The sequence below is a fragment of the Heterodontus francisci genome, chromosome 3, assembly GCF_036365525.1.
Source record: "Heterodontus francisci isolate sHetFra1 chromosome 3, sHetFra1.hap1, whole genome shotgun sequence".
Lineage (NCBI taxonomy): Eukaryota > Metazoa > Chordata > Chondrichthyes > Heterodontiformes > Heterodontidae > Heterodontus > Heterodontus francisci.
In genome coordinates this window covers 124,465,744-124,482,360 of record NC_090373.1, presented here as the reverse complement: position 1 = coordinate 124,482,360, position 16,617 = coordinate 124,465,744, and the positions used below count along the sequence as shown (strand labels likewise).

Sequence of the window (16,617 nt, the reverse complement as noted above, 5' to 3'; positions counted from 1 at the left end):
TTTTACGCTTATTATTTCACCTACAAGAAAGTTGAAAGCAATAGCTTGTTCGGCACTGACCCAGAAATGAAAGGTGAAACTTGCTGTTAACCTGTATCCTTGCAATATAACCAGGGTAGTTGTGAGAGGACCAGGAAAATAGACCAGTCAAAAATCTGACACTGGCAAAGTCTTCTGTACTAATGTCTTTTTTCCTTTTGGGTGCCTTCTGATTCCTTTCTCCCTCACTTCATAGCCAATATCCATGCATGCTCCAAGTACTTATTCTCACGCTCTGTCGTATTGCTGTCTCCCTCTTGGCTGAACAGCATGCTTTTGCAATGTAGCTTTGCATTCTCCCAGCTCCAGCAGTAGGTTACACACTCAGGAAATGGTGCCACAGCCAAATGCTACCTCTAGATAGGTTAGACCTAGAGAGGCAATACTTCCAACAGAGTTTGTTGAATCTCTCCTGCTGTGAGAAAGGAAGCAGGTGTGATAGTATTACGTTAAAAGAAAGTAAGACTTGCATTTATATAGCGCTTTTCTTGAGCACCGGACGTCTCAAAGCCAATGAAGTACTTTTGAAGTGTAGTCGCTATTGTAATGTAGGAAACACAGCAGCCAATTTGCGCACAGCAAACACCCACAAACAGCAGTGTGGTAATAACCAGATAATCTAGATAATATTGACCAGGACATCAGGGATAACTCTTCCCCTGCTCTTCTTCGAATAGTGCCTTGGGATTTTTTTACATCCACCTAGCAGGCAGATGGGACCTCGATTTAATGTCTCATCTGAAAGATGGCACCTCCCTCGGTACCGCACTGGAGTGTCAGCCTTGATTTTTGTGCATCAGCCCTGGAGTGGGACTTGAATCTGGAACCTGCGACTCAGAGGAGAGTGTGCTATTAACTTAGCTACAGCTGACAGAATATAAAACAAAGCATCTAGATTAAATATATGAATAAATATTTTAAAAATCAATCGGATTTTAATTTTTTCTTAAGAATCAATCCTGAAAGTCTTAGCAGATCCAGGAAATTTTGGTACTTGTTGAATTGACTATGTTTGAGATATCAACATGCACTGTGACAATGAAAAGCTGCTGTCAAGGGTATACTGATATTATTATATTACAAGTACAAATAAACTGCAATAAAAAAGTTGTAAAATATTGAATTCTGCTTTGCCACTCACCCATATTTCCCCTCAATTATTTTTCAATACTCCCTATCTTAGGGGCTACCATTGACCAGAAACTGAACTGGAGTAGACATATAAATACCGTGGCTACAAGAGCAGGTCAGAGGCTAGGAATCCTGCAGCGAGTAACTCACCTCCTGACTCCCCAAAGCCTGTCCATCATGTACAAGGCACAAGTCAGGAGTGTGATGGAATACTCTCCACTTGCCTGGATGGGTGCTGCTCCAACAACACTCAAGAAGCTCGACACCATCCAGAACAAAGCAGCCGCTTGATTGGCACACCATCCACAAACATTCACTCCCTCTACCACCGACGCACAGTGCCAGCAGTGTGTACCATCTACAAGATGCACTGCAGCAACGCACCAAGGCTCCTTCGACAGCACCTTCCAAATCCACGACCTCTACACCTTGAAGGACAAGAGCAGCAGACGCCTGGAAACACCACCACCTGCAAGTTCCCATTCAAGTCACACACCATCCCGACTTGGAACTATATCGCCTTTCCTTCACTGTCGTTGGGTCAAAATCCTAGAACTCCCTTCCTAACAGCACTGTGGGTGTACCTACCTCACATGGACTGCTGCGGTTCCAGAAGGCAGCTCACCACCACCTTCTCAAGGGCAATAAATGCTGGCCTGGCCAGCGACGACCACATCCCATGAAAGCATTAAAAAAAAACTTAATGGAGAGAAACTCGGAGCCGCGGAGGAGCAAAGAACAACAACTTGCATTTATATAGCGCCTTTAACGTAGGAAAACATTCCAAGGAGCTTCACAGGAGCATTATCAAACAAAATTCAGTACAGCCACACAAGGAGATATTAGGAGGAGACATGAAGTGTTTGTGCATAAATCTTTGAAAGTGACAGGAAAGGTTAACCAAGTAGTTAATCATGTATATGGCATCCTGGAATTCATAAATGGAACCATAGGGTACAAAAGCCAGGAATTAATGCTAAACCTAATATAGGGAAAGACCCAGAGGGTGGGACTAACTGGATTGCTCTTCAAAAGAGCCAACAAAGACTCAATGAGCCAAATGGCCTCTTTCTGTGCTGTACTATTCAATAGTTCTACAACCGTGCATTCCCATATTTTGTCTGCCCCATCACTGGCAGCCATGCAAGCCATAAGCTCCCTGCCTCTCCATCTCCCCTTCGTTAAGATGCTCTTTAAAACCTGCCTCCCTGATACAAAGAAACTATTTTCTCTGGTGGGGGAATCCATAACACAATCTTAGATTCAGAGCTAAGCCACTTAGGAGTAAAATCATTAAGTACTTTTTCACAAAAAGAGTAGTGGAAATCTGGAATTTTTCCCCCAAGAGGCCGTGTATGCTGGGTCAATTGAAATTTTTAAGCATGACAGAATTTTGTTAGGTGAGGGTGTCAAGGAGCAATGGCAGATAAATGGAGTTGAGTTACAAATCAGACACAATCTAATTGAATGGTGGAACAGATTCAAGGGCTGAAATCTTTCTGCATTTCCCCTCCATCTTTCTTTTATGATTTTATTTTTGATACATTTAAAACATGAATAAGTTGTCTCCATGGGCCTCCACTGACCTAAACTCGAGAGATGTAACCCAAACATTTTTCTCAAACTCAGCCCACATTCTGGTTTTCCAGACAATCAGGAAACTGATCATCAATTTTAATCTGCTCGAATCACTGGAGTAACAAAGTCAAAGGTGGAAATCAATTTGCTGCCTATCTTTCGCAAACATGAAACAATTGAGTTATCTTGCTGGAAGCCCAGAGGACCAAGTGCTGCAAAATAAGCTACTCGGTGACAGCTGTCCAGGCTTGGACCTATTTTCTTAAAGTAAGGTGCCATTCTTATTTACGAGCCATTTTGCCATTGATGTATCAGAATTCATCACAATTCCCATTTACCACCATCACGATCAGTGGAAGGACAATCCAATTTTCAAAGTCATGCTGTGTTGGTGCAGCACAATTGTAGGACAAGCCGTCGAAATGCCTCACTGCATTACCTTATTACACAAGTCATCAGTGGAAATACCATAAAGCCCCAGCATTGCTAGGGAACTCAACTGCAAACACATTTCAGAGTATTAACATAGTGGGGTTTTTACCTGTAAAGAGTTTGGCTCCTTTCTCAAACAATCTTATATTGATATGAAAGTTCGAGACCTCCTCATGTAGTTCTTTTACTGTTTTTTTCCGACTGGCTCCTGAGGCAGAGGTGGCGGTGGACATGAACACTGAATGCAAAACCTCTTGATAGTTTTTATTTAACTGTCTGTTAAAAGAAAAAAAATTATAAAGCTCTTTCTACAAAGAACACCACACCTATTTTAAAGCATGAGCTGCCTTTCACAAACCTATTTTTAAAGTACATATATATTTTTACTAGACTGTGCATTTCCATTCCTTACTTTAACCATTAAGAAAACTTATGGTAAATTATTGATCGTCGCAGATAGCATTAAATGAAAACGACAAAATAACTGGTGGGCAAAATCTCTGATTTGACAAAGAGGTGAACTTTGTCAAACAATCCACAGATCCAGAGGCTGTCTCATAGATTCAAACATCAAAGGTGATTCGCGGTTTGATTATGTAACAAATTCTGTTTATCATTCCATTATGTATTTCGAAGTTCCCACATTCCGGTACATAGCACATAATGTTCTCTTACTAGCACTCATCCAATTTACAAATTACATTTTGAGGGGAACTGTAACTCCCCTTGCCTCGCCCCCTGCCTGGTATCCAGTGAGTGGGGGGGGGGGTGGGTGTGGTGGGAGGGTGGTCAGAGAGTCATTAATGGCACAGAAGGAGACCATTCGGCCCATCTTGTCTATGCCAGCTCTGTGGAGAGCAATCCAGTCAGTCCCATTCTCCCGTTCTATCCCTGTAGGCCTGCAAGTTTATTTCCTGAGTGCTCATCCAATTTCCTTGCGAAATCATTAATCGTCTCTGCTTCCACCACCCTCGTAGGCTGAGACAGGGATCCGAAGGTGCGTCAGTGCCAGCCGCCAGGATGAAGATCACGGCGGAACATCAGGAGGCAACGGGAATTTCATTAATGCTGGTAGGTTATTTATTTTACATATTTAAATTGAGGTCCTGTCGCCAAGCAGCTGGGGAGCCACCACGAGGTCTGTGACAGGCCTCATCTGTGGAAACTTTCATGCTCCCACCCCGCCACAGATCCTGACGTTGAGGCCCCTATAAAATCTAGCCCATGATGTCACATTTGCCACTCTCCAATCCTCTGGTACCTCCCCTGTATCTAGGGAAGATTGGAAGATTATGGTAAGCCCTTTTGCTATTTCCACCCCCACTCCCTTCAGCAACCTTAGATGCAAGCCATCCGGACCAAGCGACTTATCCACTCTAAGCATAGCCAGCCTTTCCAGTACCTCGTGCCTCTTAAATTTTCACTCCATCCATTACCTTTACCATCTCTGCTTCTAATGATATTTTGTCAGCATCTTCTTCCTTAGTGAATACTGACACAAAGGACTTATTAAATATTCTAGCCTTGCCTAGCGCCTATATCACCATCTTTGTCTCACCCCCTACTACCAGCTTACTGTTTACATGCCAATAGAAGATTTGTGGGTTCATTTTATATTAACTGCCATTCTATTTGCATATTCTCTCTTTGCCAGTCTTATTTTTCTCTTCACTTCCCCTCTCAACTTATTGTATTTGGCCTGGTTCTCACCTGAATAATTCACCTGACATGCATCATACACCCTCTTTTTTGTTTCCTCACATTCTGTATCTTCCTCGTCACCCATGGAACCCTGGCTTTGGTTCCCCAACTTTCGCCCCTTTTGGAATATACCTAACCTGTACCTGAAGCTGCTCCTGCTTAAAGATCTCCCGTTGTTATGTTACAGATTTTCCCGATAGTCTTAGGTTCCATTTTTCCCTGGCTGGATTCCTTCCCATCCCGTTGAAGTTAGCCCTCTTCCAATTTAGATTGTTCTTTGCTCTTCTCCATTACCAGTTTAAAACCTATAGTATGTTGACCATTCTTACCCAAGTGCACTCACAGAGACACTTGGTCCACTTGGCCCAGCTCATTCCCCAGCACCAGATCCAGCAATGGATCCTTCCTAGTTGAACCGATGACATACTGATCAAAGAAGTTCTCCTGAACACATTTCAGAAATTCCTCCCCCTCCTTTCTCTTTACTCTAACATTATCCCAATCGATATTTGGGTAATTAAAGTCCTGCAATATCACCACTCTATAGTTCTTGCACATCTGATTTCCCTGCAAATTTGCTCCTCTACCCCTCTCTCACTATTTGGAGGCATTTAGAATATCCCCAAGTAGCATGATCATACTCTTTTTGCTGCTCAACTCTAACCAAATGGATTCTGTCCTTGCCCCTCAAGGACACCCGCTCTTTCCAACACCACAATGTCTTCCCTAATCAGTACTGCCACCCCATCTCTTTTTCTCCTTCCCTATCTTTTCTGAACACTTCGTATCCTTGAATATTAAACATCCAGTCCTCACCGTTTTTAAGACATGTTTCCGTTATTGTGACTACAACATATTTGCACACGGCTATTTGTGCTTGTAGTTCACCAACCTTATTCACCACACTTTATGCGATTACATACATACACTGTCTTTGTATTGCGAGAAGTCCTTCTTAGTCTGCTCCTATCTAATATGGAACTACTCCCTTCTCTGGTACTACCCGACACATTCACTTTCTGCTTCCTATATGCTGGTGCCCATCCCCCTACCAACTTAGTTCAAACCTTCCCCAATCACACTAGTGAATCTCCCTGCAAGGACATTGGTCTCAGTCCTGTTGAGGTGCAACCTGTCCCTTTTGAATCAGTACCTCCTGGCGCAGAACTAGTCCCAATGCTCCCAGAATCTGAATCCCTCACTCCTGCACCATGCCTCAAGCCACACACTGTGAGGCAGTTAAAATGGAGTGACAGATCCAACCTGTTCCTGCTCTGTTCCAATTTTAACATCCCTGATTTTTCAGGATTATGAGAAGCCAACTGAAGTCCGGTGAAAGCTTCATACAGATATATGCAAATCAAGATCCCATTACGCAGGTAGGGCCCCGATGCCACATTAATCCCGAAGAGACTGGTGCACCCACAGCTGCTGCATGGGCAGCTACAACCAGGTACGACAACAAACCCTTTCTTTAAAACCTGTGCTTGCTGACCTACATTGCTCCATTTAAAAATTCTCACCCTTTTTAAACCCCTCCATGGCCTCGCACCTATCTATCTCTGCAACTTGCACTAGCCTTACCATCCTCTGTACTCCCCTTCAATTCTGACCTCTTGCAGATCAGTGGTTTTCATTGCTCCACCACGTGTCTAGGCCTTAAGCTCTGGAATTTCCTTCATAAATTCTCTGCCTCTCTCTCCTCCTTTACGACGCTCCCTAATACTGGTCTTTTGACCAGTCCTAATATCTCCTAATGTGGTCGGTGTCAAATTTCACTGATAATGTTACTGTGTTTTACTACATTTATGAGGCTGGATAAGTGCAAACTATTGCTGTAGGGGCAGGAGGAGCATGAGTGCTCCTCCGAAGTCGTCAGAGAAAGCCAGATCTCCCCTGACCTGAACCCCCATCCATTGCATTTCATAAACTGCTGACTGCCCCAGAATCTCCGTTCCTGCACTTAGCTTGGGCCCAGCAGGCAGCCCCTGACTTTCTGCTGCTTTGCTTTCGTTTTAAGCAGGAGTTGGCCAATGTCTTATTAATGAGGTCTGGCTATTAAAAACCTTTGGGTCTCCTGCTGTCCCTCCTGACGAGGCTGGACGCTTGCTAACTAGGCCGTTTTCCCACTCGGGTGTTACGATTCTCACCTCCATATTGATTTTTCCCCCAATTTTTTTTTTTAACATATAGATAGCAAGCTGGTGAAATGGGAACAGGATGGAAGGTGGCGTTGGACAGGAGTCCTGTATTGAAGAAGTGATAATGCCGAGTCAAAGAGGGGTAGAGGGCAGGAGTTATAAACAAGAAGTCCGGGCATACTCGCGAAAGGACACTCGTACAAGTAACAATAAAAAAGAGACCTCTAAGCTTATGTGCCTAACTTCATGCCAAACTCAGAAGGCAGGATTATGCTGCAAACTGGAAGTTGTAGTCTGTGACCTGCTTCAACCATTATTATTGGAATTTATGTCTACAATAAAAAAAAAGACCTCAATGCTCAAGATTGCTTCTACAGCCCTCTGGCCTGAACACTAATTTATCTCAGACTTTAGCTAGATCCTCCATTAGCGGCTACTGCTGTTGTGGGGTCTGCTTTAAGGAGGAAGCCTGATTGATATTTGGTGTTGAAACCCCTCATCAGAGCACAATGCTGGGAGTCAATTCTACATCTTGAGCATTGAGGTCTTTTTTTTATTGTTACTTGCAAGAGTGTCCTTTTGCAGAGTATGCCAGAACTTGTTATTTATAACTCCTGCCCTCTTCCGTTCTTCTCTAACTCAGCTTTATCACTGCTTTAATACAGGACACCTGTCCAACCCCACCTTTTTATCTCTTCTTGAGGCTGGTGGGCCTTTTTTTGCCGGCATTATCTGTTTTTAATTCCAGATTTGATATGAAGGCTTTTCAATTTATCCCGACTCCTCACTTTCCCCTTTGGTTGCCTCCCACCGCTGTTATACATTCTTCATTTCTCTCAGAACAGCTGAGAAAAAAAGGGAAGGTCAAGTTACTTTAATTTTAAGGAGGTTTTAGGTAAACAGCATTTACAAATAATCTAGCATCTGTGACCTGAAAAGCTAACTCTGTTTCTCTCTCCACAGATGCTGCCTGACCTGCTGAGCATTTCTAGCATTTTCTGGTTTTGTTTCAGATTTCCAGCATTCACACTATTTTGCCTTTGTTTTTCAAATAATCCATCTGTCAGAAATGGTAGTGCTCAGCTACAGTAAGCTATGCAATATTTTTACCTTCACATCATTGGTTTAAGCCACTGAGTGAACTGCTGTGAAACAGGGGCCGCAGCAGGACAGCAGAAAACATCAGAAAATGCAACCCAGGACCGTCATCATCAACAGAGATCTTCTGATGTACAGATGAAGGTAACAGAAAAAGCAACAGGAAAAAATGGGCACTGGAATTGTGTGTGATTCATTTGCATTTGGCATGGAACATTACTCCAGGTAAAGGCCATGAGGTCTTCAGAACAATTCCTAGGCTGAATTTCCAAGTACAACTAAGGCTGCATTGTGTCTTTTAGTGGGAGAGGAACAATTCACTAAATATCCATCCAGCATAACCAAGTGATTACTAATTTTGTATAGTGGATATGATGAGGTAAGAAGAACACAATAACTGGTTTATCAGGTCGAAATGTCAACTTCTCGTGCCTCAATGTTAGTAAGGTCATCTGTCTTTATGAACCCTTAGGGGAAGGTACCTTCAAATATCACATTACAATTAAATGCTATTAGTAAACAACTATGCATGAATCAACCAGTTATATAAAGAATTGTGCACTGTCCACCAAATACACTGCTATAAGCTGGAAACAAATTTCACATTTCACTATATGTTAAAAATTAAACTCCTCCTGTTAGCAATTTTAGTGCACAAACCAGTTATCCTCCGTTTGTCCAGTGCAACAGTTTAAATTTGCATCTCTAATGTAAATTTCTGGAACACAAATGATTCATTATGGTTATAATTATCGATAAATTATAAATGTTAAATGCACTGTTTGAAGAGCACCAGAGGAGTACTTTTGGTGTCCTGGTCAATATTTATTCTTCAACAAACTTCACGTTAAAAAAAAGTCATTTATCTCATTGCTATTTGCGAGACTTTGCTGTGTGCAAATTATGTGTCACATTTCCCTACATTACAACAGTGACTTCACTTGATTTTACCTGATCAAATGCTCTCCAAGTTCACTTATCAGTTCCTCTGGACACTCCTGAAGATGATTCCTCAAAATACCTTCAATTTCTTCTTGTGCCATGAAAAGTATCTCCTTTTGTTTGTGTTTACCTAACAAAAGGCAGAGGACAAAAATCTAAGGCATCACTCCAAACCTCAGCAACATCCTTAACGATGCTTTGTCACTCACAGTTGTACTTTCAGCTCCCTTCTCAGTAATTTAGGTTTACATGTCCATGTACACCGTTCTTCTCTGGGCTACAGCACACCAACAGCATTGAAATCACTGTATACTCCTCAGGCAATAACAAACAATGCATATTTCCCCAGTATCAGAGTAACAAAAGCTTATTTCTAAATACACAATATTACCCATTTCTACCAGTAAACAGACTAGTTAGAAGTGAACCCATTTCCACAGACAACTAACACTGTCAGCTTGACTTTCACACAGTTCTCAGGGATACATGTGTGCTTTCAGATTAGCAGGATACAGATAGCTGAATGCCCCAGATTATGGAATGTGTGGAGCTAATGTTTTTTCTTTATATGCTGGATTTGGACAAAGGCCCAAGAGAAATAACACTCAAGTTTACCGAATTAAGGGGATGGGCAAATGATGAAAAAGAACGAGCTGATTTCAGGAGGACAAAGACATGTTAGCAGAATGGGCATCCAAGTGACAAATACAGTTCAACAGAGAGAAACAGGAAATGGTGCATTCCAGGAAGGTAACTACGAAAGCGCACTCTAAATGATAGGATTCTTAAGAGTAGAGGTACAGAGTGATCTAACGATGCCAATACATAGATGTTTAGAAATGGGAATGCAGCCAAAAATAGTTATATAAAAGCAAATGGGGCTCTGGGTTTCATACATAGCAGCATTTGAATATAAAAGCAAGAAAGTCATACTGAATTTGTCAAAGACATTGTTTAGGTCAAAGACTGGAGTATCATGCGCACTTATGGCCACCCAATTTTTGGAAACATATTAAAGCAGGGAATATACGATAATACCAGGGTGATACAATTATGACAAAAAGCTTCAACAGAGAAGCTTAAGGAGCGATCCAATAGGAGGGTTCCAAAATTACGAAAGGTTTTTAAAAGGCAAATTAAATAGTGTTAAAGATTGCTTCCACCAGTCAGTGAATCGCTAACAATGGGAATAAACTGAGAAGTTTGAAGGGGAAAGGGGAACTTAAGAATAACTTTCATACACCAGGGTTATTAAAATATGGAATAAAAACAAGAAATGCTCGAAATACTCAGCAGATCTGGCAGCATCTGTGGAGAGAGAAGCAGAGTTAACGTTTCAGGTCAGTGACCCTTCATCAGAACTGACAAAGGTTAGAAATGTAATAGGTTTTAAGCAAATAAAGCGAGGGTGGGGCAAGAGATAATAAAAGTAAAGGTGTTGATAGGACAGGGTCGCACAGAATAACTGACCAGAATGCCATGGAGCAAAGGCAAACGGCATGTTAATGGTGTGTTGAAAGACAAAGCGTTAGTGCAGAGAGGGTGTTAATGGACAGAAAAATGAACAGTCCTGGCCCAAAGCACAAACATGAAAAAAACTCTGGGCAGGCACATAAGAAAAATATTTAAAGGGGAAATTGGTTACAACCTCATTTTAAAATTTTATTGGAACCTGGAGGCCCTTTCAACCCACCCCCAATGTCTACTTTAGGGCCAACGAGCGTGAATTAACTTTACTGACATCGCAAACATTCTCCACCAACCTCGTCACTTTTGCCCCTCAACCCCTTCCCACCATCCCCACAGCCAATAAAAAATGTTTTCCCCGCTCCTGCACCACCCCCCCCCCACCGGATAATTTTAGTCCTCCCCCCTCCCCACCAGTTTCTCGCCTTGGAACTCCATACAGAGTTCTGAAGGCGCACGAGTTGCGATCGACGGCCGTAAAATTGGCGGGGACGGCTGCCGCCAGCAGGTAAGGTCATTTGCATCTTATGAATGTTCATTTAAATATTTAGATGGCGGCCCCACCCGGGCCACACCGAGGTCCCCCTGCTGCTGGTAATATGCGGTGGGTCCTTCTCGATGTCGGGCATCGAGGCGGGCCTCTCCCAGCAGAATCTTATGGCCCCACTCCCGCCGCGACCCAGGGCTTCGAGGGACTGGTAAAATTCAGGCCACAGATACTAACTTTATTTCAAAAGGAAATGGATGAATATTCCAAATGGAGGATACAGGGAAAGTGCAGGAAAACATAAGTACAGTAGATATCTTCAGTTGAAGATTTAGCACCAGCACCTATTCAATGGGCTGAATAGTCTTTTTCTATGTTGCTATTTCCATCCTTCAATGAACATGCTTTCACCAGGGTCAATGTAAACTATAGATGGCAGTGTTTAAATTTATTGTTAACAATACCACAGATTTTGTTATGGCTGAATATTATGAAGAAACAGCACACACTGCTCTCTAGTGGTAGTGGACAGATGTAATGACTACTATATAACAGAAAAGCAGCTCGAGAGAAAAATAAGTTTTGGGACAAAGATAGCTGATCAAATGAAAAAATCTAGCAGTAAAATCAGTATCACTTAGAAGAAATCTATGACCTAGGAGTCTAACTGAACAATTTTAATTAATGCTTCTATTGTTACTGAACAGAAAACTGAATTAAACATTAATAATCTGCAATATTGAAATTTTTAAAAGTTTGAACAGATATAATAAATCATAGCTGTACAATCTTAGTAAGTAATGTTCCATTTATAAAATAAACAAGCAACCAAATCACAGCAAATGTATTACTTTGCTAGATTAAAAGTCAAAGAAAAATTAATAATTAATCCTTCCATATTGTCACAACATACTTGTAGCTGGCATCTCTTCATCACTATCCTCATCTCTCTTCCCCTTCTTCTTGGTCTTCCTGGTCCTGATTTCTCTAGCATTACCACCACCTCCTGCTCGGGTACTTCCAGTGCCATCTAATGGAGAAAGGTTTAAATACAAATACTGAATCAGCATCCAAGATAAACTCAATTATAGATGTTAAAAAAAGCTGGCATTTATACAGCATTTTTATCATAGAATAGCATCTCAAGGCACTTTGAGCCAAAGGAGGAGAAATTAGGGGAGGTGAACTAAAGCCTTGTCAAAGAGGTCATTTTTAAGGGGAGTGTTAGAGAGGAGGAGAAGAAGAGAGGTTTAAGGAGGGAATGCAATAGCATGACACCTAGACATCTGAAGGAACATTTACCGACGGTGGAGCCAAGGGAGCGGGATGTTAAAAGGAGGGCCAAAGGTTAGTTAGTTCAAAGTTTGAAACCTGAATGATTTTCCCAGGTGTGGCACATAAGGAAATGGGGTCAGAATGAACAGTGGGCAGTGGGGTGGGGGGAAAATGTGGACGGTGAAGGATACAAGGAAGTGGTCGGAGACAACCTTGTCAGTGACCAAGACTGTGGGAGTAGAGTTAATAGGGTAGTTGAAAGATGGCCACGATTCTCGGTAGGAAAGTTTCTATGGACAGAGAGGAGGGCAGTGAATTCAAAGGAGAGGGGACGGGGAGCTAAGGTAGAATTTAAAATACCGAGGATGAAGAGTCACTCAGGGCAGCAGCTGCGAGGAACACGGAGGATATCTCAGGGTGGATCTTGGGTGGAAAGTAGACAACAAGGTTAGGCATTTTAAGGGGAGAAGGTGCCAAAGGAGTAGGAGGAGGGGCCAAGGCCCAAGTTGGTGATAGGGACCACAGCACTATTGCAGCAGTTTGGGTGGGGCAGGTGATGGAACATATAGCCAGGCAGAGAGATTTTCCTAAGGACCAAGGCGTCAGTACCCTTGAGTCAACTATCATGTTTTTACTGAGATGAAACTTGAGGCTTTTTGTTTTTAACAATGCAATGCTAAATGGAAGGACTTAACAGTAGTTTTGCCATAACTACTTATGTAGCAGTAAAGATTCACAAATTCATCAATAAAATCAGAGAGGTGGGTATCATAGTGGGGTAGCAAACCATCCTTTTCCCAGAGTAAGACCCTTAACCTGTGTAATGAAGGTCTTCCCTCTCTGCTTTAATTAAAGGATAAAATATTGAATGAGTTTGCATGGCCTCAATCCCTTCTTCCCATGTGAAGCTCCATATTACAATAGTGTCCCCAATTTAACACAAATGTGTAACAGAAACACCGTACTTGTTCAGTTATGATGGAATCCTCTTGAGAATGGGTTTAAGGTACTTGGGGCATGATTTTCCTGTGGAAGGGCATCTAATGATCTGTCATTAGTTACACTTGCCCTTGCAATTTAAATTCAAATATTTTTGCGTGGCAAATGTTGTAAGTACGAGTTTACTGCGCAGGGAGGAAAACACAATGGAGCATCTTCCACTGAGAAGAAAGTGTAAATTACAGTGAGTGAATTCAATGTTAAGTCAAATACAGAAAGGGAAACAGAGGGAAAGAAAGATTGGTTTAAAAGAGGAAAAAAAAAAGTCAGTGCGATGGAATATAGATATAATAGGCTTAATTAGGTAGCATTTAGATATAGTTGATATATTATACCTTTTAGAATTAACAATTGAATAAATGGTCAGTTTTCAAGACTCATTGACATTCCCCTTTAAGAAGGTAATAGTTAAAAAATGTCAAGGTCCCTGTAGGAATAGAATTTCTGTTGCCAGGGATTTGGAAGATAAACACACACATTGAAATATCCTGTGTGACACCCTGTAAAATGTAGCCAGAAATTTAATTAATTGATGGTATTGGTAAATGTAGGCAGAATGACCCACAAAGAGGATTCAACCTACCATAAAACACAACTATAGATAATAAAACAATAAAATGGACTTACAGGAACAAGAGGTCAAGTAAACACAATTATAAACATTTTGACCAGATAAATGCTCACAACTTCAAGAGCAGGGGAATTCCAGTAAAACATTAAGTGGAGATTTTAGTTAATGATACTACGAAATATGCATCTTGAAAGCAAGAAAAACACACACAGAAAGGGAACACCTATATGCTAAAAGGTTATATGACACCTTAGAAACAGTATAAACATGAGGCTATCTGAAGTAACAAATTAGAAGTATTGAATTCCTCAAACAATACTTCTCAGCCTATGGTTTACTTGGGGAATTTAAGGTAAAAGTTTGCATTAAATTTTGGTGGCTGGCTATTCTAAGATATATTGCTGTAACATTAGCAAGGATTCTATGTTAGAAATAAGAATATGTGTTACATCTCTCAGTAATATTTGACATTGTGATATCCACTTAAAAGAGTATTGCATGTAAATTCTTTAATAAATATATAAAAGTTAATAAATCGTCTCATGTAGCATTCTGTATACAACTACAAGAACCCCCTCTCTGTCTCCTTAGGTGGAAAGATACATACTGAAGAGAGTTTCCCAGACCCTTATAATATCTGGATATTTATGACTTAGCCATAATTATTAAAAATAGGCTATTCGAAAGATGGTAATATTCTCTGTTAGTTTTCTTTCTTTGAAGGAAAACTAGTTCAATTCTTTGGCCCCAAATAAGTGTCTATAAGGATTTGTCTGGTTTGAACTTAATTAAAGGACATTCATAGGGATGTACTCCTGATTTGGTTTAGTCCCTATAAGGGGTTAAAGTCATAAATTACTTCATCAGAAAGGAAAAGACAATTTTAAATTTTATGTTTGTAAAATCTCTAACAACAATTAAAACCTGAAGGAATCAGATTCCACACTGATAATAGTTAATTTTCAGTATCAGAGAGGCTGATTGAATAATTAACACTTGCAAAATCTGTAAAAAGGAACTTAGACTTGAAATGACTTGATTTAACTTTCTGTGGTGTATTCGCATGGTAGATAAGAACTAACAGCAACTTGGCAACATTCAAAGCATTTCAATGATAAGGCAGACAGTGAGATGCTTATCTTGTGAAGCTAACAACAAAGTGGCCCAACTTAGGCAACAGCTTTTGAATTTTTGAGTTTAGCTGAGCATCTGCCCCTCAGCTGAAGTTGCTGTACATTGTGTGCCTAAATAACAATTACCACAGTTAGCCTCATCATTATTCTGACACAAAAATCTGGTTGCAGCAGTGTAGAGGGGGGTTATACGCTAGCTGTACTAACACTCAGCTAGGAGTGCCTGACGCTGACAATAGAAATATGAAGTGAGAAATTGTTCCATTCATTAGCGTAGGATCATCTCATTTTGAAAAGCACAGAAGTAATTTTTAAAAATCTGAAAGATAATTACAAATTAGTTATCCATTAGGAAACTAGGGTAAGCTCCAAGATAACACCAGTACTTGAATGTTGTCAAGTTGCTGTTCGTTCTTATCCACTGTGCGAATACACCACAGAAAGTTAAATCAAGTCATTTCAAGTCTAAGTCCCCTTTTACTGATGTTTTAAGTGTTAATTACTCAGTCGACCTCTCTGATACCGAAAATTAACTATTACTAGTGTGGACTCTGATTCCCTTAGGTTTTAATTTTCTCTCTTAACCCAATCTTTCTTCCCCTCTGTTTCTTTTTCTGTACTTGACTTAATATTGAATTCACTCACTCTAATTTACACTTTCTTCTCAGTGAAAAATACTCCATTTTGTTTTCTTCCCTGCGCAGTTATCAGCTCGTACTTTCAACAATTTGCCATGCAAAATCTAAATTGCAAGGGCAAGTGTAACTAATGACCGACGTCATGAGATGTTTTCCACAGGAAAATCATGCCCCATGTACCTTAAACCCATTCTCAAGAGGACTCCATCATATAAACATCATTAGCCTCATCATTATTCTGATGCTGATAATAGAAATATGAAGTGAGAAATTGTTCCATTCACCAGCGCTGGAACGTCTCAATTTGAAAAACACAGAAGTAATTTAAAAATCTGAAAACTAAGTAAGAATTGGTTACCCGTTGGGAAACAAGGTGGTAAGCTACAAGATAACACCAGTACTTAAAATATCTGTGGGAAAAATACTAAATTGTAAGCTTTTATTTAAAAAAACACTGTTGCTTTGAATCTTTTGGAATTGATCCAGATTTTGAAAGCTGAAGAAAATCAGTAAAACACAAGAACATATTTATGAGCTTTGTTATCTACAAACCCACCTGATGCTTTCTTCTTCCTGTCCTCTCGCTTATCCTTTTTAACTGAAATCATACTTTCTGCAATAAGAGCAGCCTGCTTCAGGTCCTCTTCTGTCAACACATGAGCATGGTTGTTCTGTACCTCCTAAGACAAAGGCAAACTGGCAATGGATAAATACAATATGTGGACAAAGCTCAAATTTTAAAAAAGTTACAAAAAAGTAGGTTGTGCAAAGATCCTATGCAAAGAATGTACAAACCCAACAATCAAGAACATGGTTGACAAGCGAATTCCATGCAGCAAAAATAAAACAGAATAATGTCAAATGACATATAGTTAAAACCATTCACTTGAAAGACCTAGGGCTGAATTTTACAGGCCCTCTGACGTCGGGGATCGTGGTGGGGGCGGAAAATGCCTCTGGGCAAGGACCACCATGCACCCTGATG

At 40.8% G+C, this 16,617-nt stretch overlaps 1 protein-coding gene across 1 annotated transcript in view; it reads right to left on the bottom strand.

The window, feature by feature from the left end:
- ufl1 (UFM1-specific ligase 1) overlaps positions 1 to 16,617 on the bottom strand; it is an 80,357-nt gene that overhangs the window by 15,854 nt on the left and 47,886 nt on the right. Inside the window, exons 11-14 of the mRNA XM_068025881.1 lie at positions 16,189 to 16,312; positions 11,930 to 12,046; positions 9,072 to 9,192; positions 3,290 to 3,456 (exon numbers count right to left, since the gene is read on the bottom strand). Of these exons, the coding sequence (XP_067881982.1) occupies positions 3,290 to 3,456; positions 9,072 to 9,192; positions 11,930 to 12,046; positions 16,189 to 16,312 (529 nt within the window). The remainder of the gene's footprint in view (positions 1 to 3,289; positions 3,457 to 9,071; positions 9,193 to 11,929; positions 12,047 to 16,188; positions 16,313 to 16,617) is intronic.